Genomic DNA, 24,061 nt, shown 5'->3' on the forward strand with positions numbered 1-24,061 from the left:
GCAAGTCTCTCACACAACAGATTATTTTTTTTCTTTTTATTTTATTTGACACAAAAATGTACAAAATAACAGGTGAGTGGATTTTAATTGTTTATATTAAAAATCTAAAAGGTGTGACTGAGCCATTTTGAATGGAATCAGTGTTGAAGATTTTAATGATGATGTCCACCATCATCATCATCCTGCATCAATCATCCTAGTCATTCCTGATCAACAGTCATTTTCCAGACACATTATTTACATCTTAAACAGGAGAACATCTCTCCATCTTTCTCACTTAGCCCCCCACCCTCCTCTGGAGTCTGGGCTAGTTCAGGAGATCCATCTCTGGACCTCTCAAGAGTTTAGGAACAGACCTTCCACCTGGTTCCAAGATGGTGGTTCAACCTCTTACCAGGTTGGGCCAAACCCTGCCCCCTTTGTCCCTCCTGAAGCTTGGTCAGACTCGATGTCAGCCTTTCAGGGCTGAGAACTAGACATGTCACATCAACATGGGTGGGACGGGGACTGGAACGGTGAACATGGCCTTGGCAACATGGCGCTTCTCTGGCAAAGCTGCACTTCTGCCAGAGTTGAACATGGAGTGTCTTGGGAGATGGGACAGATTGGCACTGAGCTGGAAGGATTATCTCTCATAATTTTATATATATGTTTGTGTGTGTGTATGTATGTGTATGTGTGTGTGCATATATATATATATTTATTTGTTTATATATATATATATATATATTTATTTAAAATCTCCCCCCTTCTCTCTTCTTCTTCTTCTTCTTCTTCTTCTTCTTCTTCTTCTTCTTCTTCTTTCTTCTTTTACAAAATGACGAATATGATGGCCAATGGTTATTTATAGCAATATGTCAACATTAAAATTTCTGCTGAAGGTTCCATGGAGAAATCCCCTTCTTGGGTCTCTGGTGAATGCCACCCACCCCTCGGCTGCAGGGGGTGCTCATTGCAGCAAGGCCCGGATCTGCTTGGATGTGGTGTCATCATTGAGGTGCCGGGTGGTGTACCTAGGAAGAAGCAGGGAGGCAGTGGGAAAGGGCACACCAGTTGTAGAGAAAAGAAGCCAATTGCGCTGGCCGCTGTGGGAACAGGTGCAATACACGTCTAAGCCCCTGATCAAAGGTAAAAATGTGGGATTTCTTAGTGTGGGACTAGTTTGGCAGAAAGGAAGCGTGGATATAAGGGGAGTTTGCCGGTGAGTAGAGGGTAGGAACCTGAATGCCCAGGTGTAGCCAATAGCTGAACCTCCAGGTGCTGTTGGACATCAGCTCCCATCAGGCCCAGCCAACATAGCCAATAGTCAGGGATGATGGTAGTCCAGCAACATCTGGATGGCCAAAGGCTGCCCACGCCTGGACTAAAAGGTCGGTTTCTGTGATGCTGGCCAAAGCAATTAAAATGCTGGTTGTTGGGGACGGGGAAGATGCAGTGTCCCTGAACAGCATACAGTGGTCTGAGTGTTGAGAAACTGCAGCTCCCTTGATACCAAAGCACTGGCTGGTGGGCAGGAGCTAGTATGGAATCCAGGACTCAGGCCAGCCCCTCCTGTGCGATGCACACTGGAAAGGCTGCTGGCCTCAACTCCCCAGCTGTAAAATGGGAATAATGGTCTGCCCCACAGGATAATTGTGATGTGAGGGCAATGCACGAGGGAGTTCCTTCTGTGAAGCCAGGTCAATGGTCATTTAGTAACAGTCAACTTCTCCAGTTCCTGCCACAGCACTCCTTCAATAAGAACTGCTCATGTCTACAAAACCAATTTCAGTTTCTGAAAATCCTTCCATGCTATCTATCTTCAACTCCAGCACCTGCCTAGGCTGCCAAGTCACCCCAGTGCAATCCTGGTGCTTGTGCAAGGTGTGTGTGTGTGTGCATGCGCTTGCAGCTCTTTTCTGAGAGCTGCAGCAGACCTTTTCTGGTTGCCAAAGCCCATTTCCTCAAAGGTGCCTCTTGGGCTGCCTTACCTCAGTGCATTCAGAAGGCCTTCTGTGCTGTTGGAAGGCTGGTCTTTCAAGACCTTGATACATCCTTTCATCTACCGGCATTATAAAAGAAAAAGAAAAAAAACCCTTGTTAGTCAAATTTCAAAGGGGGGAAATGTTGGAAAAGTGCACCCACTTATACTGACAACAGTCCCTTTGTCTGTGAGCAGATTCATGAGATTTGAGAAAGGCAAAACACGGTCTTCCAGAACATGTGGGTATGGGAGGTGCAGCAAGAGAGGGGGAAAACCCCACATTTAGACTGGAATGGAAAGTCCCACCCAGCATGGTTCTTCTGATGCTTGGTTGCTCCTATGGATCTTTGCTCGTCCTTCCCTTTAAAAGCTAATTGAGGATCAACTGTCACTAAAAACACTGGAGGCTCCAGCCTTCCCCTACCTGGTGCCCTCCAGGTGTTTTGCACTACAACACCCATCAGCCCCAGTTGTTAAGGCTATATTATTTTGAGGCTGCTGAGCTGTAGTCCAAAACATCAAGAAGGTCAAGGTCATCAAAGGCTGGCTTGTCAGCTCCCTGAGTTTCTCTGATTGATGTTTCTATATGAAGAGAGAAATGTCACTCACGTCAATTTTGGAGGTCTTGGCGAAAGCCCCCACAGGATGGACATGGTCATAAAGAATGATGACCCCCACCATCACCCGCATGCAGAAAAGGAGAGTTTCAGTGTTGGTGAAGCGGCTCCGATATTCCCTGTTGCAAACAAGAAAGAGGTTCATGAACAAGCCTCCTTGGACCAGCTGCCATGCCCCACATTTCCTTCCCAGCTTTCCTGGGGAGCTCATACCATGGAGCTGCTAAACACAGCCTAAAGACTCTAAAAAGATGTGATTTCCTGTATGGGTCCCTTAAAGTCATCTAGTGGGTGGGGGCTTGCTACAGATGCCTGGTCCAGAGGTCAAAATGCTGGTGACCAGGAACAGGGCCTTTGCAGTGGTTGCCCCTCTGATGTGGAATTCCCTCCCTAGAGAGGCTCACCAGGTAAGCAGCTTTGCGGCATGTAGAAGGCTGACCAATCCCATTGTACGGTGGCCCTTGGTGATTCTTTGTTTACATTTTTGCACATTCATTTGATAATAATGATAATAATAAATGTGGCCCCGGTGGCCACTCCCAGTCACCAGTCTAGCAGCCACATTCTGGATTAATTGTAGTTTCTGAGTAACCCCATATTTTTAACATGGGGTCTCAGTTTAGTCGGGTTTTAATTGCAATTGTCCATTGTGTGGCTTTTTAGACTCTGCTGTATGTGTGCAACCCTGAAGGCCACTTTTCTCAGCCTTTGGGGCCTATAATCATGTAGGGCATTGTACTCACGGCGTTTCCAGCATCACCCGGCAGACACAGGCCATGGTGCTCAAACAGTCAGTCGTGTCCTCAATGGGAAGAGTTTTGTTCTGAAAGGAGACCCAGTTTGCATGCTGATTACCCCCTGTTCTTCCTCCCCAGGGAGAGAGCAAGCTGAATATCTGAAGGGAGAGAGGCAGCCCCAGTCCCTGTGCCACCACAGCACAGATTCCTTGGGGTGGATTCTGCCCATCAACCCACCAGCCAGTGTGCAGTGTTAACCTTGCATGAACAACCAAGCAAGCCTGGACTTTGCAGCAGGCTGTCATGTTAAGGTGGTCTTGGCAACTCTTGCCTCTGTCTTCTTTGTGCCTTGGGAGGCATCACTCACCTCTGAAACAAATTTGGTCGTGGCATTGCTGAGAGTCTTCAGCATTGGGGTGGCCTCTGCGTAGAAGAGGGACATGCGGTTGGCCATTTCGTTGTTCACCTCACTCTCAGCATCTAACTGCAGGGCAGGAATGGAGATCAGTTGCAGCAAAACGTTGCGGCATGGAGGGCTTCTGTTTAAGGTCCCAGCAACTCTACTCCATCAGTTTTTCATCGCCTTCCCACCAAAATCAGCCAACATTCCATGCCCACTGGGCATGCTCAGTCCTTACTAGGTTGTTTCTGTTGTTACTTTTGTGTGTGTGTGTGTGTGTGTATGTGTGTGTGTGTGTGTGTTGGTGGTAGAGGGTGGGCACCATGTTGCCCAACCCCAGCTACCTTAAAATGTTGAATTTCTATGTTTATTTCTATGAACAGCTCTCATTTCCATCCCTGGGGACATTTAAAAATAACTTCTCAGTGTGAAACAGGAAACCACCTATCCAGACGAGATAGTTCATTTTCCTCTTTTTATATCTATGTCTCTCTCCTTTCCCAGTCATTCCGTTCCATTCCCCCTCCCACTTGGCTTTCCATTATTCTTTTTCTTGACAGAGCTCATCCACACTTTTGCTTGACCCCTAATTTGATTGTGTTGTGTGCTGATTAATTCTCCCAGATCTGAGAGCTTTTCTCACTGTGTCTTGCGAAAATCCGATCTTGCCTGCTGAATTGGATATGCAGAAAATCCAAAGAGTGATTTTGCTTAATTGAGCTTCAGTTCAGCAGGTAAGTTTGGATTTTTGCAAGGTACAGCCTTTGGAGAACAAGAAACGCTCTTGGACCTGAGGGAATTAATCAGTACATAAGGCAATCAAAATATGGGTCAAGAGGAAGTGCGGATGAGCCCTGGCTCTCAAGTGAACATACTCTGTTTGCTCTGACATCTCTGCACATTTCCACTTGCATGGCAGCTTCAAGTTCCCACCATTCCTTTGCCATTAGAATTTCCATTCATTTTGCCCAGCCTGGGTTTTTACTCTGCCTCCCAGCGAAAGGAAGGAACCGTTCCTTACCTGCAGGTTGTTGATCCGGTTTCGACTGATGGTTCTTCTATAGTAGCTAAAATCATTCTGGATGGCAGGGTTGGTCATCTGGGAGACAGAGAAGGGAGACTTCATTCATGGAGAAGATGAAGCAGAAGACTTTTCTCCACATATGGGAGGGAAAGGGGTGGTGATGGTGTGTGTGTGTATGTATTTTGCAGTCTACATCTGCACCTGTGCCAACCATCCAGAGTGGGTGCTGTGCAAAGTGCCTAATATTGTTCCACAGGAGCAAGAGTCAGAAGACCCTATGGGAGGTTTTTTACTTGTTATTATGCATGTGTTATTATGATCACATTCCCTGCTGCCGCTGGACCAACCACTGTTGGCGGCTGCTCCTCCCACACGTACCTTGAGCTCGTCAAAACTGAGGGTGAAGTGTAAGATTTCTGCAAACTGTTTGGCGAGAGCCTGTTCCCTCTCCAGGTGCTGAGTCGGGGCGTAAGGTGGGCTGGTGAGAGCTTCCAGCAAGCTCCGCAAGGCATTCTCTGGGAGAGACAGGAGGAGGGGAGATGGTTAAGTTGGGCAGCAGCCCCCTCACCTGGCCAATCCCTGCACAGCTTGCAGGATTAGTGCAATTTACATTTTAATGTGAACCTGCCAAAGCTTTGCTTCTGGAACCAAAGCACAGCTTCTCCTTCGAAAATTCACACCAAAAATGTTTATAGTAATGAGAAGGGCATGCAGAAGCAAGTATTTTCGTGAAATCATCATAAAGAAATGCATTGTATTAGGGACAAATTGCCTCTTAAAAATGTATATGCTAAACAAAGTCATGTACCCAGATTGGCATATTAGGAAGAAAGACATTTTCATGTGACACTGTTTCCTTATGTTAAAAAAAAAAGAGAGAGAGAAGTTTGCAAACTAATGTGGAAGTAGGTCGAACTGGACTGAAGATGAGAAGAATGAGAAAATGAGAGAACGCCCCCTCTTGCTGGGATGTGGGAGGGCACTTACCAAGTCTAAGAGAAAACTCATAAAAACGCTTCAGCTTTGCCACAAGGGGACACACGGCGTTCCATGCCTTTTCTTGGAGCTGCAAGTCACTGGGGTTTTGGATGGCCTGTGATAAAATAACACAAGCTGCTAAGTTTTCTTCCTGAAATGTTAGCTTTGCAAAAGTACAAAAATCATTGTGGGGAGAGGGGAAAAAATTCAGACCACTTGCTAGCATTGCTCCTAGCTCTGGGATATGAGGGTCAGCTTTGGGAAGGGCTCAGGTCATACCATGACGGTTATGCTCTGCCCTCCACAGTCCGAGGCAGCAATGTTTCTAAATACTAGTTGCTGAATAATCTGGTTGGCCACTGTGAGACCAGGATGCTGGACTGGGTGGGCCACTGGCCTGATCCAGCAGGCTCTTCCTAGTACCTCTCTGATCTCTTGCCCAGCTCCGGTGTAGGACTGCAGTTCCGCCAGGATAGTCTGCGCCTCCTCTAGGACAGCGTTCACCTGGTTCCACACAGCTGTCTCGGCTTCTGTGGGCTGTGCATCTGCAGCGAACCCCACCCAGAGAGAAAGGGAGAGGTCAGGACACTCATGCTGCAGGACACTTTCTCAGCCCAGCCCCAGGGGGAAGGGAGGGAGGGACATTGGGATGGCTTGCTTGGAATGAGGGGGTCCAAGAGCTCCCTCGGCCTGGTCAGGGGTTGGGGGGGGCAACCCAAGGAATGTCAGGGGGACCAGGCGAGTAGCCATTTGCAACCAGAGAGTTCTGCCTCCCCCCAAGCCCCTTGGCATCATGGGCAAGGCTTGTCGGGTGTACCCAGGTCACGTTGTGCAACCGCCTGGGGAGGGGATGAGGTCTTGGACTGCCCCCAAAGAGCACTGGGAAGCCATGGCCCGGCCTGTGAGCTGCAACAGAGCCCCTCTCTTGCATGTTTTTCTCTGGGAAGCCCACAGACCACCCTTACCATCTGTAGCCCTCCAGACATTTTGGACTACAGCTCCCATGAGCCTCAGCGAGGGCTCATCCACAAATGTCAACTGGGTTTTCCACGGATTGACGTTTGCTCTGATTCAGTGGTTAAAGAGTGGGTTTCCCCAAAGAAAGCGGCCAAGCAAACTGAAAACCACTTGGACGTGTGCCTAGAAAGCATGGGAAAAGCAGAAAACCTCCCAGACACGTACTTCCTAGGTACAGAACAAACGTAAAAATGGACAAACCCTGACTCATATAACCATGCTGGCTGGGGCTGATGGGAACTGTAGTCCAAAATATCTTGAGGGCAACAAGCTGGGGAGGGCTGCCACAGACCTTTGGCCCTTAGCTATACCGGGAAAATATTAGAAAATAAATATACAGGAGGACCAAAAAGAAACCACAAAGTATAAAAAACAAAACTCTAGGAGGCACTAAGCCAATGGCATCCTAGGCAGTGAGCTGCCCACCACTCTCCTCCCCAAAGCAGGGCTCCACGACTGTTGGCCTGCCTGCCTGCCTTAGCTAGCGCTAACTCGTCTTCCATGCCTCTCTCCCCACAATGCATACCTTCAGCAGCCCTAGGGCCCACCAGTTCTCATGCACACCCTATGAGAGCTTGAGAAGGGGAAGGGGGTCAGGCACACAGAGCCCACCTACAGCAGTCCAGGCTGGTGTCTGCTTGTGAGGAGGTGTGGCAATGTGCCATTCAAACCCCGAAAGTTAATTGTTTGGCAACGCTGTCTGGACACCGCAGGGCTGCTAAATGCCTCTTCACTGAGATGCTAGCACAACTCTAACAAATCCTGGAAATGTGGCTGCAGTCAGGCCATCACTCTGGAGGAGATGCAGACTGCTGCCTGTAGGACGTCTCCAAATGTGGGAGCTTCTGAGAGCTCTGCTGGAGGAGAAGCCTTACTTTCTGGCCCATCACCCTCCCCTTCAGAAAAGAACTGTCCACTATCCAGGGTTCTGAGAAGGTCCACCAATCTTCCCTTGCCCCACCTCCTTTGCTCTCAGTGTGATTGGCTACTGCCCTTTCCCACTGCTATATAATTATCATCTTGCCAGAAAGAAGGCATTGCACCTGCAACAGAAGCATATTTCTGCTGTGCACAGCCCAGCAGCCATTATCTTGTCTGGTTGCTGATTCCCTCCTCTGCCTTTCTAGATCTCACCCTGAAGCTTCTTGGGGAATTCCACACGGCAGTTTATTGCTGATGGTGCTGCTCATTCAGTAATGCTTTTGCAGCATCCACATGCTGTCCCATATTATTCTCCTTTTTTATATGGTATTTTTGTTTTGTTTTTTACCATTTCCATGGGAAATCTGGTAAGTAAATAACTTGTGGAAGTGGTAAATCTGGATAGGGATATGGGATGGCATTTTGGTGAGGTCAACATTGTGTGGCTGCTGCAAAAAAACCCCCACTTGTATGCCTGAGCAGCACTGAATCCACAAGAAACTGCCCTGAGGATACAAGCCCTTGCCTCTACACCTCCACACAAAACGAAATAAATCAATTTTAATCATGAATTAAATCAATGAAAGAAAGTCATGAATGAAAACAAAGGCAAAAAAATAAAAAAATCCCTTCTCACGTTCAAAGTCAAGGAAAAAATTAGGGCCTTGGTCAAGCTCGTTATAAGTCAACACTTTAAGAAGGTTCCCCATGTGCTACCTGCAAGAGAAGAGACAAGAGGGAGAAAAGCATGATGGGTAGTGAGGTGGGGAAGGAAGGAGAGGTCTGTGGGAGAATGTCACTGGGAAAGGTGCCCCTTTCTGGGTGGCAGGAAGAGTCATTCAGCAAACAATTTCTACATTCAAATAGGACCACTAACCAGACGTTACGGCTTATTTGGCTGCAAGTGCTTGGTGATGAGGTGAACATGCCCACAAACTTTGTAGCATTCAGAGATATGTTTTAGTCAGTTCTCAATTAACTGGACCAGTCTCTGCCAGCCTGGTTCTTTCCTGGTGTACTGGACTACAACTCCCACTAGCCCAATGGAGTAGTAGCCCAAAACACCTGAAGAGAACCGGGCTGATGGAGGCTAGACTACAGGGGAAGAAAATAAACAACTGTTGGTGGTCCACGTTTGAGTATAGAGAGGCCCACCCCACCTCTTCCTGCCCCGGAATGGAGATGTGCATTGACTGATGGGGAGGAAGACCAATGATAAGGAACAAAGGAGGACAAGAGTCACTGTTCTCCAACCAGATTTGGGGGCTAAGGGGAGCGTGGTTGTTCAACAGGACCTATGGCTGGCAAGTTTGGGAGAGTCTCATCAAAGGTTGAATTTATATGGCAGCCAAAGCATTTGCCCACATAGGGACTCCATTTAGCCATCAGGCCTTCGTTCGGCCCACACATTGGCACAAGTGTCGGTCATGTTTGCTTAGCAGGACCCAATAGCCTTGGCGGCCATAGCAACAGGCCAGAAATGCTGCAGGGCCTTTGTGAATCCTCTTTGGAAAGGGAACAACAGACTAAGCCCTGCAACAGCTTTCCCCAACCTGGTGTTCTCCAGATGATCAGCCCCAGTATCACACAGATATGCTGCTGGGGCCAATGGGAGTTGTAGTCCAAAAAATCTGGAGGGCACCAGGTTGGGAACACAGAAAGGGCATAAGAACAGCTGGCACGAAATGGTTTGCTGCTGCCCAGATCAGAGGCTGCCTTTTCTTTTCCCTCTTTGATGAGTCCAAGATGTCACTGACCCTAGAGTTTGGGGATTAGACCCATGAGTTCAAGGCCCAAATCTCTCCTTGGCTATGAAGTTCCTTGAGTAGTTTTGGACAAGTCTCTCAAACCCTGGCATTCCTTGCAGGTGTATTGTTTTTAAAATGCTGTTGATTTTGTTTCTGTGTTATTGATAATTATTTTATATTATTTTATGTATGCCACTTAAAGATTTTTATTATTATTAGTCTATGAATTTCTTCTGAAGAGAGAAAGAAAGATTGTGAAGACAGTCAACTGTAAAACACTTGGCACATGTTTGAAAAGTTGTGGAAATTGGCCCTCAGCTAGAGAAAGATATTTCTTTCCAACTCCTCTTGAAAACAATAAAACTTAATATAGTCCTTTTAAGTACTCAGTGTGATTCAGATACATTTTCACAGTAATCCTTTAACTGTCTCTTTCAGATAAATTAATATCCACATATTACAGATGGAAATTCCAAGGCCAATAAATAGTGGTCTGAGTGCGGTGAACACAATTTGAAGGAGGGACTGCCCAGTTCTCAGTTCACACTTTAGTTATCACACCTGACTGGGAACACCAGGGCATGATGGATGTTGGACGGGCTGGTCACAACTAATATTCATCCTATTGCTTTTAACAGGAAAAGTGCAACTTAACTTTCTATGCATATAATAATAATAATAATAATAATAATAATAATGTATTAATATTCTCTTCCTAAGTGCCATTTTTGCAAGGTTAAAGTTCTTCTTAGGCTGTGTACACATGACTGTCTACTCTGGCCCTAGTGCGCTCCCACTGCTGGTGTTTGAAGCTGTGTACACATGATGTTAGCCACAATCCATATCTATTCTGAAGTTTCCTGTGAAAGACTGTGGTTTGATGCATCTTCCCTCAAACCAGCTTCCACCCCATTCACTTTATACTTCAGCTAAGACAGCTGGGGGGGGGGCAGTTCCCAGGAATCTCTGGGAGCAGCCATGGCAGCTAAATTGCAAATCTGTAGTGTAGTTATGCCCAGTCTGTTACAGTGTCTGGTTGTCACTGCCTGCTGCTTCCCAACAAAGTCTTCTTTTTTTAAAAAAGTATATTGGCACCACCTCAAATATTTATATAGTAAAGTATGACCCCCAAAATTTGTGGAGAACAGCAACTCCTTCTGCCAGTAATCACAGACACCACCCCCGTCCCTCCTTTGCGCATGGGACTTACTTTCAAAATCCAGGAAAAAATGAGGACAGTTTTCTAAATCTTTGCCCAATACCTTTATCAGGTTGCCCATGGCCAGCAGACCTGAGCGGGAGAAACAGAACAGAAGATGGAAGAAAACAACCGAGGTAGAGAGAAAGAAAGAGAGATTGAGAGAGAGAGGAAGAGAAAGGCTGCAAGAAAGCCCCTCTGAGCACAGAGTTCCTCTAGAGGAGAAGGAGCAGCTCATGTGGTACCTTCCAGGTGTGGAACTCCAACTCCCAGCGGCCCCCATTGCCAATGGTCAGTGAGGGTGGGAACTGGGAGTGCGGGAACTTCTGGAGGGCACCACACTGGCTTCCCCTACTCAGAAACACTGGTCTTCAGTTGAGGGGTCGGAGCCCACGATTGGGTCACATGGCCTGTTCTAAGGTGGGTGGCAGCAGCACCACTTCCGCCATGTAGATGTATGGTACAAAATTCAGAAATGGGTGTTTGAGTTAAAGGTGTTTACTGAGAGCCCCTTTTCCAATGGGGTCCCTGTCCATAGCCCCTTTTTGGCCCAGTGTAGACCCTCCTCCTCCTCAATGCTTCTCACCACCACCTTTCTCCTTCCTAAACCATCCTGCCCACAGCACCCTTGGGAAAGCAGGACCTCCCAGCTTACCTGCTTCAGAGAGAGCCCTCTGTCCTCAAACAGGTCCTCTCTGAAGGGCTTGAGTGAGTGAAGAGGACACGTGTCACTGCTGCTGCTGCAGGCAGCTCAGCTCTATCTGTATATCTCATTGCAGCCTTGTCTGTGTGGAAATCCCACAACCACTTCTATATTTTCTATTTTGGACTCCCAGAGGGAAGCAGAGTGTGCTGCGTTGCACCTCAGACTTCCTGTGAGAGCTTTCTGCGTGCTTCCAGAGCCCTCAGCCTCCACTGGACTTCCCCTTCCTCCCAGCTCAGCAGCAGAACAACCGTACCTCAGCAGCTTCAGTTCCACCACGCAATGCCTACAGCAGGGCTGGGGAGCCTGTGGCCATAGACATCTTTGCTGGACTACGACTCCCATCATCCCTGGCCATTGGCCATGCTGGCTGGGGCTGATGGGAGTTGAAATCCAACAACATATGGTGGGCTACAGATTTCCCCACCCCTTGACTAGGGTATGAATGGGCACTCGTTACCAAGGAGAGACCATAATCTGATCCTGGCAGTAGCCACCCACTAGCCCAATTTGCTCTCCTAAAGCTCTCTACTGGGGCAGCTCTAGGTTTCAGGTAAGGCACTTTCAGTGGGCCCTCTCCTCCATAGCATGTCTGCCTGCTCACTTTGTCCTCTCTTTCCAGGCCCAATCCATACAATCACCCAGAGGGAAAGCACAAGGCAGCGCTGAGGGTGCTGCTGCTGCTTGCATGCTCAGAGGAGGCAGGTGACAGCAAAGAGGAGTTGCAGCAGGGCTAGGAGTCTCCAGAGAGTTGCAGTGGCTCTACTTGCAAGTGTGCGGGCCTTGGCAAGTGCCCAACAAGGTCTATCCCTGACACTGTACAGGGTGATGTGAAGCCTTTCTTGGCATCACTAACAACAGTGACTCTTTTCAGTTCCTTGTGACTTTGTGTGAGTTGAGCCTGGCAGTCATCGATCAAGACCGGCCTGGGACTGGGAGAAGGGTCTGTTGTACTTGGGATAAACAGTGAGCCTCTTGGTCAATGACCTGTCCTCCTGATTGGCTCTCTGCTCTCTGCTTCCTTGCTACTGTGCACCAATGAATGCTTTGTAAGCCTGACCTAACCATACAGTGAATGAAGCAGTAAAGACTTGATGACTGCAATACACTCAATGTGGGGCTGCCCTTGGGCCTTGTCTGGAAGCTCCGGCTGGTGAAAAATGCTGCAACTAGACTGTTGGTGGAGACAGACTATTGCCAGCACATAACTCTGATGCTTAAAAGCTTGCACTGGTTGCCCATATGCTACCAGACCAAGTTAAAGGTTATGGTGTTAATTTACAAGACCCTTAACAACTTGGGCCCAGGACACTTAAAAGAGTTATAACTTTCCCTGATCATGGAGGTCTTTGAGGGAATCACTGCTAGCAATCCAATGTAGTAATTGGTAATTACAGAGTTAAATATTGTCTCCACTTAGTATGGGTTGGTGCTAAGATTCAATCCTTCAGTTTCTTCTTGTGGTTACTTTCATTTTCCTGTGTTAGCCAGCTTGTGGATAAAAAGCCACTTGTTTTGGGCCTACAAGGTGAGTATCCTTGCTTTATCTGTCTATATACATAGAAATGTAAAGTGTTGTCATGCTCTGGAGTTTGTGTGGCTTGCCAATAGACAGCCACACCAACCAATGGGCCTGCAGCAAGGTTTAATGGAGGACAGGAAACACTTCACACAGCAGTTTAGCAAGCTGCTCTGTGAAGCACTTCACTCTCCTTTAAAAGGTGGTGGGGCCTGGGGTGAGCTTGGGTGGGGGGAGGGTGTGCAGAGTGAGCTGTGAGAGGGCACAGGCAAGGGCATGGGTGAGGTGTAAAGCGAGAGGGGGTCAAGTGTGGGGAAAGGTCTGTTGGCAAAGGGGCAGGTGGAGTTGGCAAGTGGAGTGAGCAGGGGAAGCAGCCCCTAGCAATAAAGAAGAACTTAGCACCACTTGTGGCTCAGATATGCATGGCTTGTGTCTCCTAAGGGCCAGGCAGTCCATATTGTGGGCCTGATTCTGTGGAACTCCCCACTAGTTGAGATCTGACAGACCCCTTCTCTACTGGACTTCAATCAAACACATCTCGAGGACCTTTCTATTTCAGCAGGTATTTAAATAATTGTACATTATTCAAGTGTATTTGTTCATTTATTCAAGTTATGTTTTTATCTGTGATTTTGGTTTGTGTTAAACTGATATACGAGGAAGTGTTCTATTGATTTTTGCGTAAACCGCTTTGTGACAATCTGTGGTGAAAGGCGGTCTGTAAATATTGCAAATAAATAATAAATAAGTTGTGATGTGGCAGAATGGATGGTCATAATTTCAGATTGCAAATTTCATAATGCAGGTGGGGGAGGGGAGTTGTCACATTTTAGAAATACTTATTTGCACCCCCAAACTCTCATGTTTTGATTGCAAGTTCTTTACATAAAAGTATTTTTTTTATTAAAAAAATATTATGTTCCATCTGATGTGGCACAGTGCACTCCGTTCCCTCAGGATTCTGCCACCTTGTTCTGCTACATGTTTAGAGGAAGACCTGCCTTTACACTTGCTTTTCTAGGCCTTGCCCAGCGCCCTCTGAACTCTAAGACTGGATAGGTCCCTGCATCACACAAGCAGCAAAGGGGGCTGTATTTTTTACCTCAGTTTGTGATGCTTCGGTAACCTCTACAGCAAGAAGCAGGCTTCTGTAGGGTTCATAAAACACTTCATTAACTGGGAGAATCCTGCAGCATGAGAGAGAAGGGGGCGGGGGGAGAGAAAACGCACCGTTAGGCTTCCAGATTTAGACCATTCTCATGAGCTAAGCAATTCGCCTTCAAATTGCTGATCGAAGGTGCCTGAAATGAAGCTGTGTCCTTGGTGGAAACCTGGAATTGTGAAAACTGAACCCCATACATGCGTGCCAGAGATAGAGAGAGAAAGTATTCACTTCATCAAGTGCATCGCACAAGAAGGAATGGAGAGGGTGATGACCAAAGGCCACAGTGTGGCTCTTTGACCACAGAACAGTCATTTTATTCCCTCACATTGCCACACGGGCCAAGGCAAGCTTTATTCAGTAGAAGCATGAAGTACTTCTTCCATTCCTGGAGTTGTTCTGCCATGGTAGTTCATCCCTCATGACCTATCAGTTTACTATTCGGACACAGTCCATGAGGAGGTCCCCCACATCACATGCCCCATTGAGATGAATGGCAGGTACCCAGGGGCTTGATATAAAGGGCCTTGTCTTTTTATCTGTTCCTAAGGGCCTGCACTGTCCATTCCAGCAGGCTAAAAGGCATTTGCTTCCCAGCAGTAGCATTCCCCTAATCTCTGATGTTTTGAAGCCAGCTCTAGCTAAGCAGGGGTCTTTATGTATTCAGAAAGGCACTGTTGTCTATATCCACATGTCTAGAGGTAAAACGGGACAAGGGGAGAGGAAGGCTGAGCAGGGTTTTAATCCACATTCACACAACAATATCCAAAATGCATACGTATCCTGTATTACAAAAGACTCCTGTTTGGTGCCCTGTTTCTCAAACTACCTTCACACTGATCAGAGCCCTTAAGGTGATCCTGATTTGTCTCTTACCAACAACTTTGTATAGGGTAAATATATCCCTGCCCCCCCTCGCTTTGCCCTAGTGTGTACACAAACATAAACAAATTGAAGCCATGTTGATGTGAACAACTAGCAGGGAAATTGCTGTGAAATTCACCCCCCATCAAACTTCAGTGCATTATCACCCTCAGTCTACTGCTTCCCACCCCCCTTTGCTTCTGGCTGGCAACATTTTCCTCACCTGTTATGAAGAGGTCATTGGAACTGTTCACTGTGGACTCAAGCTGCAACTTTCCATACAACTGTTCAGCCTCAGGAAGCACAACATGGGCACAACATGTTGTAGCAAACAGTGAATGCTTGAAGAAGCCACTTGCTGTAAACTCCGGCCCAATCCAGGCTGGGATCTGTGTTTGCTTTACCAGGCTAGCACCACTGCACAGCCATTTCCTCTTTCTTAACCATGTCTATTTCTCCTCTGAAGAACTTTGAGATTCCTGAGCCTCCCCTTCCCAGATTCAGTAGCCTTCTCCTATGGGAGCAGCTGTGGAGAGGGCAAGAGAGACGCACTCTGCAACCCACTTGAAGTCCTGCCCTCTCTCTTTCTCTTTGGGAAGTGCTGGAGGACAGAGGCAGAGTTTTATCAAGCTCCCCACCTGCAAGATCATGGCTTGAGTGGGAGGTTAAGCTCTGACCACCAAGCGGTCCTTCTGAAGAAGAAAGTCAAGAGCTTTGTCTACATGCACTGAAAGGTGCCTGTTCTCCTGATAATGTGTACAGCTACTGCTGCTGCTAACATCACCAGCAACAAACCCAGCCACCTTGCCGGGGTCCCAGCAGTTTAACAGAGCAAAATAGAGCTTTAGAAAACTACACACACATATGCAAATATTTATGCAAACACACACAGAGAGACAATTCACAAACCTTTTGTAACCATTCAAACCACTAGGATTTCAGAGGTCAATTAAGGATACTGGGCAAGTGTATCAAAAGAGAGCTGTCCTACGCACCTGGCCACCCAACTTTGTGGTACATGAGCTTGTCTTCTGCTCTGTGCACCCCCGCTTGCAGTGTGCAGAATGGTGTCTAAATCTCTCTCCTGATTAGTCTGCTCAAGAGCTCTTTGCTGCTACTTGACCTACTCAGACTGAGCCGCTGCTCCAAGGCAGTCCCTGCGAGGCCCACCTTGGAGGATTCCCAGATGATGCATGGGAATGTGTGCACAGACAGGATGGACCTGTTCACAGCATCTGAAGGTCCTTGACTGCAAAAACCCATTTTGACTGGTTCAAAAAGGCTTCCACTGTTTCATACCGCAGAGCACTTGCTTCATGAACCTCAACCCTTGAACTTTATCTGCAGCCTGGCTGAAAGTTAGCTAAGTCCTTCCTGGCCTTTCCTGAGCTTTTCTTCAGCTTTTGCAGAAAGTGGTGGTGGCAAGGGTTGGTTGCTTCTGACACCATGTTTCAGTAACTGAGCAGAGGCAGGTCTAATTTTTCAAACTGCTTTATTTCTAGGCTCACAGGCAATGCTGTCCCCTCCTGATCATTTCTTTCTCTTTTCACATTCTACTCCAGACCTCTTGTTGGTGTAATGTAGTATTGATGAAGGTTACTGGCAGGCAACATCCATAGAAGTCAGTGGGTCATAGCAAATATCAGATTAAAATCTTCTTTTCTTTTTAAAACCACCCTCATTGATTGGGGGCAGGGAGAAAAGGACAGCTAGGCCCAGGGTAGTGCCAGGTCTTCTTCCAACACATTTTCGTAACATTCTTCTATGCAATCAGTATCAGGAGCTGCGAGGCTTGAAGCAGGTCAGGCACTGGCTCCATGGGTTGGAGGAAGGAACCAGAGGTAGCTCCAGTGGGGGCTATGCACAACGTCCCAGAATCCTCCTGGGCCAGGGAGTCAGGTGACAACTGAGAGCCAATCCACTGCTATTGCTACTTATAAGTTCCCAGTTCTTCTCATTTCCCTGAGTCTGGGAAATTCATTAGCAATGTGAGCAACTTCCTTTTTCTCTGCAAGGCTGCTGGTCTTCTTCAGCCTCCCGTTTCCTGAAGGTGTGTGCCCTGCAGTTTCAGCACCTAGCAGCAAACTTGTAAGAAAGACCAGTAGATGAGGAGGTAAGCCCTGGCTGCAGGTTCTTCACAATTCTTTGTAATTTTAAAAAAGAGAGGGCTTGTCCAAGGGGCCGAGTGGTGTTCCACTTGTCACATGCTTTCTAGGCATGGCTCCGAGCAGTTTTGCCATTCCCCTGCTGCTTTGCCCTGGAAAACCTGCTCTTTAGTACTAAATCAGAGCAAATGTCAATTTCGAGAAAACCCAACCGACGTTTGCTCCAGTTCAGTGCTAATTATCAGGTTTTCCCAGGGAAGTGTGGGTGAGCCCAGAGAGTGTGGAATAAGAGGGTGGGGGAAATTCAGGCTAACACTTGGGTAAGGATGACATCTTGTGGACAATGCAAAAAGGCATGCACACCTAGGACACACAGCTTTAAGCTGCCGTGTGAACTTAGCCCTAGACGTGACTTAAGATCTATCGTAAACTGCCTCTGCTGCAGGGTGCAGTCACTGAGGCTGGTGGTTTGGCCTGCCTTTCGTTCCCCCTACCTTCTGCACAAGCAGTCTCTCTTGTAAAAGTTGCACAGTAAACTAATGGTCAGTTTATTTGCATTGTTTACAGTGATTTAACTGACTTCAGGGGCTTGTGATAGGGGAGAGTGTCTTTAAACATGCCATAAGGCCAGACATGCTCTGTTGAGTCCTTTGTGGTCCCCCTTCTGAAGGGCACAAGGAGGGCTTTCAAAATAGAAATTTGCTTTGGTTTTTCAATTTCCTGCATCAGTACAAAATGGAGGGGAGCTACACAGACCCGCATTATGCACGCTCAAATGTTAGTGGTTCTGTGCTCCTAATTATGCCAACTTCATTTTAGGAGGTTGTGGGGGGGCTTCCTAAATGCTTCCATGGTGCAAAATGAGCCCACTGGCAACCTTGCTCATGAGGAAATGGTGTGAGTGGGAGCTGGACGTGAGAGGGAAGTAAAAGGTACTCTGAGAGAGGTGCTGGGGCTCAGTCTGCTTCCTAGCCCTCAGTTCCAGTGCATGTGAGCAAGCCAAGTGGTGAGACATTTTGCACATGCTCAGAGCACTCTTGTCATCTGAAAAGGGGAAACAGAGCCAGGAGCTGCATGCTGGTGTTGTGACATGGTCCCAGATCTCTCCAATGGGGATGCCTTTGATAATTGCTTTGATCAGGGAGAGATGTGGCTTAGTGGTAAAGCATCTGCTTTGCATGCAGAAGGTCCCAGGTTCAGTCCTCAATCGCATGTCCAGTTAGGGCTAGGAGAGAACCCTGTCTGACAATTTGGAGAGCTGCTGCCAAGCAGTGTAGACACTACTGAACTACATGGAGCATTGGTCTGACTCAGTGTAAGGCAGCTTCCTGTGCTCCATTTTGAGTCAGGATTGACAACATGGAAGGTATTGTGACCCCTTGAATTCACTAGAATTTGGAAAGGGATATCATGACAGCCTCCCTAGTGAAAAGTAGGACCTACTGGTTGCACCTGTGACCTTTCAGGTGAGGAGTCTGACTCAGCCTCTCACCTGTTCATCAGATTCCTGCAATGGACACTACCCATGCATTGCCGCCATAATTCATGCTTCTGTGCCAGTTTGCTGTGCCTGTAAATGCTTGGTGGCTTCCTTTGCTGGGCACCATCTATGGGGATTTTGTGAAGTCTCCTTCTGTGCTGCTTGGGATGTCTCCCTTCACCTGCACTACCCAGTTCTGACCAGCTGCCTGGAACCTGCTTCCTTGCTCTAGATCTTGCCCTGTTTCTGGTTTTACTCTGCGCTATGTCCACCTTATCTAGACTTTGCCAAATACCTTCTGGGCTTTGCAAGGGGTGAGGAGATGCAGGAGACAGCCTTTGGGAGAGGAGAACCAAATGTTTTGATCCAGGAAGGTAAATTCTGGAGGAAGCAGTCTGTCCTGAGAGTTGGGTAGAGGAACACAATTCATGCAGGGGCTTCTAGATGGGGACAATATTGTAAATGGGTTGTTCAGATATCACAGATATCACAGATGAGTGACTGGAAACAGATTATGGTTTTGGTTTGGTTTGGTTTTAAAAAAAACTTATCAGATTTCCCTTCAAAAGGGTGAATGTGGATTAAATGGGGTGGGGGATACAGGCTGGCATTTTGATCTGATGGTGTCAGGTGGAATGCATGAGGAGCAGACATCCCACAACAAACCCTTGTCTGGAAGCACACCACATCATAGGTTTTATGCCACCCAGATTTTCTTGGTCTGTTTTACACACACACACACACACACACACACACACCCCCCTTTCCTCTGGCAACCAGCGCTGAGATGGGAGAATGGCTTGCATTGCCTTGTCGCCCCTCTGCTTCTCCTTTCCTGCTCTGCCAGGGAGGAAGGGAGTGTTTCATCCCAGAGGCAAATAAATTCTGCAGGTTCACACCTAAGTAGTTTGGGAAGGGGGGTGGGTTGGAGGAGCAAACTGACTGCTCACAGTCTGAGACCTTTCCAGTTCACTGTCACCATGCTCTGCAGCCAAATCAGGCAAGCCTACACTTTGCAGCCACCACCTTCCTGCACCTGGTGCTCTCTGCAGCTGTGCTGGCTGCGTTCCTTTGCCCATTGGGGCAGCAAAACATTTGGAGGGCCCCAGGATGGGGGAAGAAGACTGACCTGTGCCATAGACAGCAGCCAAGATGGTGCCCTCCAGATGCTACAATTCCCATCATCCCTAATCATTAACCATGCATGGATTTGGAAGAGAACCATCTTTGGGGAATGACTGGCTTCGAGGGTGAAGGAGGGACCTGGCTTTGGGAAGAGGGGAAATGGCATTAGTGTCTTGGATCCTCAAACCCTGGAGATCCACTGCCAGTCAATATGGACAGTACTGAGCTAGATTGGATCCAGTTTAAGGCAGCTTCCTCTTTTTCTATTAAATCAGCCCTTCATTCAGAATCCTGAGTTCCACTTTGTTTGATACCAGGAGGCAAAGGCTCCAACTCCAGGCCCACCAAGCAAAGCCTGGCACTTTCCTCCAGTGTGTTGTGGACCAGCCTTTGCTGCTACCTCTTCATCTCCATCTAGGAGCACGTGCTTCCTCTGGTCCAAGATGTGCAATCAGGTTTTGCTCATTGGGGCATCAAAATCCTTTGCATATGCTGTTGGGGCCATTTTGCTTCTCGTCTAGGAAAGCGCCTAGTGCCCCAGATCTCACGTAGCCAACACCAAGCCTAAATCATGCACCTTGTTCTTCTCACCATATCAAGCAAATGCATGAAGGAGACCAGAGTCTGAGATTCTGCTCTTGTTTCCAGACAAAGAATGGAAGAGGGGGAAACTACAGAGGAGACCACTCACAGGCTTCAAGAGGTTGTGAGAAAGGAGACACAAAGCTGGCTGTGGAAGGAACACCCTCATTCAAGTTCCATCAATGATTGACCTAAATCAACCCCAGGCAGGCCTTGGATTTTGAGCAAATCTGTTTCCCCCCCTTTTTTCCTTAATGAGTTCTCCCAAGAGAAGCTCCCATAGTGTAGATTTCACTGCAGCATCTATAATTATCCTCCCAAACAGAATCCACTCCAGACATCCAACAATTATTGAGTGGTTACGACCTAGGGGCAGTTGCCTGCAGCCTTCATCCAACTGCAAGGGAGATGCACCTGGAAAGCTCTTTGCACATATGAACATGAGCATCCAAACGACCTTAGCAACCACCTGGTCCAGCCTCCAACAGGGGACAGCTCAATGCTTTTAAGGGTATGGAGGCAGCTTGCCTATCCCCCACACTTCAGAGAAAGTCTCCCTTCTAGGAACTAGTAAAGAGTGCTGGGGGGGGGGTGCAGTTTGACAAGGGAGACCAAACCTGAATCTTCATTCATTATTACAGAATAGACAATAGACTCTCTATATCTATCTGCTCAGTATCCCAGGAGACTTTGACCTCTGTCTGGACCAATGTCAGTGGGAGGAAGACAGAGCTGTACAGGTGAATTTAGACGCTGACACACTCTGATAAGTCCATCCCTTTCCCAGGTTGCAATAGTCACCCTTGCCAATACACTCTCACCGGTCAGCAGCATCACTTGCAAGGTAACCAGCACCTTGGACCACCTGGGTAGCAATTTATGGGCAGAACTTCTGGACAAAAGCCCATTGCGTTCCAGCAACCAGGAGCTATACCCTTCCTTGGCCAACACACACAAAAGAACCTCACTGAGCAGACCCAGCTATTTTTTAATCCCCCCCCCCCCCAGGAGAGGCAGAGAGAGCCATGTGCTGCCGCTGCCGCTGGCATCTCATTTCCTGCGACTGCAGGCAGGGAGGGGAAAAAGAAAATTCCGCAGGGGGCTAAGGATGAAGCAGCGCCTTGCAGGAGAGGGGCACAGGCACAGCACATCTCCCTGCGCTCCACCCATTTCACAGATCAGAGGGAGACCGAGACCCTGGCCTTGCGCGGCACAAAATGGGGAGCGTGCTTTTCTTCCAAAGGCATCGGCTACCCCAGCGCCATCCCTGCCTGCACATGGGACACGGAAGGGGACCAGAGCGTCTTTGCTCAACGCCCGACGGCAACAGTAAACAGGGTGTGGGTCGGGAACAGAGCACTGAGGCTGTGCAACCCTAGAGCGAGATGGTGCCCAGGTTTTCAGCATAGAAAGCCAGTGGGCGAGCAGGTGGCGACCTGCATAAAGAGAGCTCAGAAAATCTACTGGGGAGACCCTGACCCAACCCAACTCAGCAGTTCCTCCCCCCACCCTCCCTGTCACTGTGTAGAAAGGGTGCCCGGGTCGCCAGCCAGGAAGATTCATGAGAAATCCTGTTTTGGACTGCTCTGGAAATACCAGGTGCTCATATGCATCTTTTGTTCTTGCAAAAAAAATAATTAAAATCTCTATTTCAGTTCGTCTGATTCCGTCCTCGCACCCCTCCTCCTCCCCACTTGCCAATGGAAGAGACACCCACCTTTCTGCCGAGGACGACAAGGCAAAGCCAGAGATCTCAGAAAGACACGCTGGGGAGGATGCAATAATATTTCCCCCAATCTTCTGCAGATCCTTGCTTGTGCCTGGGAAGAGTAGCCCCTTTGCAGAGAGAGAGAGAGAGATTGCAGAAGGAGCGCTGCCCTCCCTGTGTGTGTCAATCCAACGAAGGGAGCTTTGCTGGTGCAGCTGCTGCTATCAGTATAAAATGCATCACAAAGACCACCATAGACCACTACTCGGCCCCCTCCCCTCCTTCTAAAACATCTGTGACGTCTGCAGTGCAAGGAAGCCAGGGCAGATTAACCCTTGCCTTGCTGTGCCAGGCCCTCTTTTCCTCTCTCGCTCTCTCAGTCTCAAGAGCCAGGCAAGGGAAGCCTGGGTTCAGGATATGGAGAATTGGAAGGCACCTAAGAGGTCATTCAGCCTGTCCCTCCTGTCCCAGACAGGAGCTGTACGCATAACAACCCCAAATCAGAATCTTGGTTAAAGGGATATCTGTGGCCTGTTGTCAGTGTTTCACTCGGGGTGTAGCCAGGATTTTTGTTGGGGGTGGGGCAGCCCAAGTTGTTGAGTTTTTCTAGGCACAGCTCTGGGATTTAAAGCTCCATGTCCAAACAGTTTTATTTTTGTCCCAATGCTTTCCCCAAGTAAAACCCATGTTCTACTGCTGAATCCAGTCTTCTGTAGATTGTCATTTTCTCCTATTCAGCACTAAAGAGCAGGTTTTCCCAGGGGAAGCACCAGGTCAAAATAATAAAAATGCTCAGACCCAGAGCTTTAAAGTGTGGACCTGTGCCTGGAAAGTGTGGCACAAAAGGAAGTCTGGATGAGCCCTATGTCTCATTAATGACTTATATTTTTGGGAAGAGCTGCAGCTCAGTTGCTTCTGACCAAAGAGGGTCCATTTAGGTCTCAGAGCTTATATTTTTCATGAGTTTGTCTAATTTCCTTCTTAAAACCACCAGAGCCTGTGCAGATGGACATGAGATAGCAAATGAGGTGAGAAATGAAGCAAAATCGAGCACAAGTCAATAAAAAGCAACTTAATTAAAACCTTGTAGGTGACCCAACAAAAGGAATAATTATGAGATCCATCTCAGCCAATGATGGGCCTGGATTAAGAATTCCAACATATTCACATCTTCAGAAAGTAACTATTAAACATATTAAAACTTGTCCAGAAGTGTCTTCACATGCCACTGCCACCTGCCATGGGTAGCACCATTGGGAATTCACGAGCTCTGAATTCCTTGTAAAAAAGAAAAATTATTGTTGGCACAATTTTTAAACAGATCCAGGTGATTCCTCCCCCCGCCCCCACTCCCTTGTGTCACTGAACAATTGAACAGACAATGTCAAAGGTCCTTGACCTTGTCTCATCTGTAGTGGCAGAGGCTGCAAATTGCCATGCACAACCTGGTGCCTTCCAGGTGTTCTGGACTGCAACTCCCATAAGCCACGCCGACTGGGACTGATGAGAGCTGTACTCCAAAGCACCTGGAAGTTAGGTAAAGGCTGTTGCAAGACGTCTTTGTTAACATTCCTTCATTCTATGGCAGCAAATTCCCTATTTTCTGTTTCCTGACTATAACCTTCAGAGCCAGTCACAAACTTTTTGCTGCCTGAAGCAAAAGACAAAATTATGCTCCCTCCCCATCTAGGTACAGAAACCGACTGGATTGCCAGTTAGCTCTTATTTCAACACTGTTGATGGGACAGCATCCACCACAGCAGGAGGTGGGTGAAAAGAAGGTTAATTTAAGGTAGTGTAGGCAAGGCACACCTCAGCATCCCCCTGGCACTGCTGCCCTGCAGCATCTGCTGCCTGAGGCAGCTGTATTACTCTGCTTAATGGTAGGTCCGGCCCAGTGAACCTGGTGGTGGTTAAGTGTCAGTGGGTGATCCTGAGGTCTGGTTTAATGCAAGTGAGGAAAGAAGATTACTTTCTTCTCCCACATTTTCCTCCTATTTCTAAATTGCTTGCATGCATTCCCTCCCGCCAGGCTCCCAGCTGTGCAGTCTAGAGCAACAGCCCTCTGGACACACCCTGGTGATGATGACAACAGCTGTCTTTGAAGGCGGTTAGGGATGCTCAGCTCGTGGTGGGCATCCGCTTGGAATGAAGGCAGCAGGAGGAGGAGGCCGGGTGATCTGCAGAGGCTGGAGTTTTGCTGGCTCATC

The 24,061-nt window shown here is 47.9% G+C and overlaps 2 protein-coding genes across 9 annotated transcripts in view; one reads left to right on the forward strand and one right to left on the reverse strand.

Moving 5' to 3' along the window:
• Positions 1 to 17: 17 nt before the first annotated feature.
• Positions 18 to 22,240, reverse strand: LOC308484669 (CYFIP-related Rac1 interactor A-like). Of its 8 annotated transcripts, none has more exons than XM_081019634.1 (13): positions 21,861 to 22,239; positions 13,928 to 14,012; positions 10,616 to 10,696; positions 8,295 to 8,374; positions 6,143 to 6,264; positions 5,729 to 5,834; positions 5,120 to 5,256; positions 4,739 to 4,816; positions 3,685 to 3,801; positions 3,324 to 3,403; positions 2,573 to 2,699; positions 1,971 to 2,041; positions 19 to 1,013 (listed from the first exon to the last, which is right to left on the reverse strand). In XM_081019634.1, exons 4-13 carry the CDS (start codon positions 8,365 to 8,367, stop codon positions 950 to 952), a joined length of 975 nt encoding a protein of 324 aa, XP_080875760.1. In that variant the 5' UTR covers positions 8,368 to 8,374; positions 10,616 to 10,696; positions 13,928 to 14,012; positions 21,861 to 22,239; the 3' UTR covers positions 19 to 949. The 8 variants fall into 8 exon arrangements, with proteins under 8 accessions (XP_080875765.1, XP_080875766.1, XP_080875759.1 ...); XM_081019637.1 differs by lacking the exon at positions 21,861 to 22,239 and adding an exon at positions 20,965 to 21,432; XM_081019639.1 differs by lacking the exon at positions 8,295 to 8,374 and having other exon boundaries at positions 18 to 1,013; positions 21,861 to 22,240.
• Positions 16,827 to 24,061, forward strand: part of HPCAL4 (hippocalcin like 4) — a 40,973-nt gene continuing 33,738 nt past the window's right edge. Inside the window, exon 1 of the mRNA XM_081019657.1 lies at positions 16,827 to 16,964. The gene's annotated coding sequence lies outside the window, so the exon portion shown is untranslated. The remainder of the gene's footprint in view (positions 16,965 to 24,061) is intronic.

Source organism: Podarcis pityusensis (assembly GCF_964106645.2).
Source record: "Podarcis pityusensis genome assembly, chromosome: 8".
Lineage (NCBI taxonomy): Eukaryota > Metazoa > Chordata > Lepidosauria > Squamata > Lacertidae > Podarcis > Podarcis pityusensis.

Excerpts from the sequence above, each read along its gene's own strand:
- LOC308484669 (XM_081019633.1), bottom strand. The coding sequence starts at position 8,367 with ATGGGGAACCTTCTTAAAGTGTTGACTTATAACGAGCTTGACCAAGGC. Across the intron at positions 4,817-5,119 it reads TCAGTTTTGACGAGCTCAAG|ATGACCAACCCTGCCATCCA; the intron begins GTACGTGTGGGA and ends TCTGTCTCCCAG. Across the intron at positions 3,802-4,738 it reads ACCGGATCAACAACCTGCAG|TTAGATGCTGAGAGTGAGGT; the intron begins GTAAGGAACGGT and ends CCTGCCCTGCAG.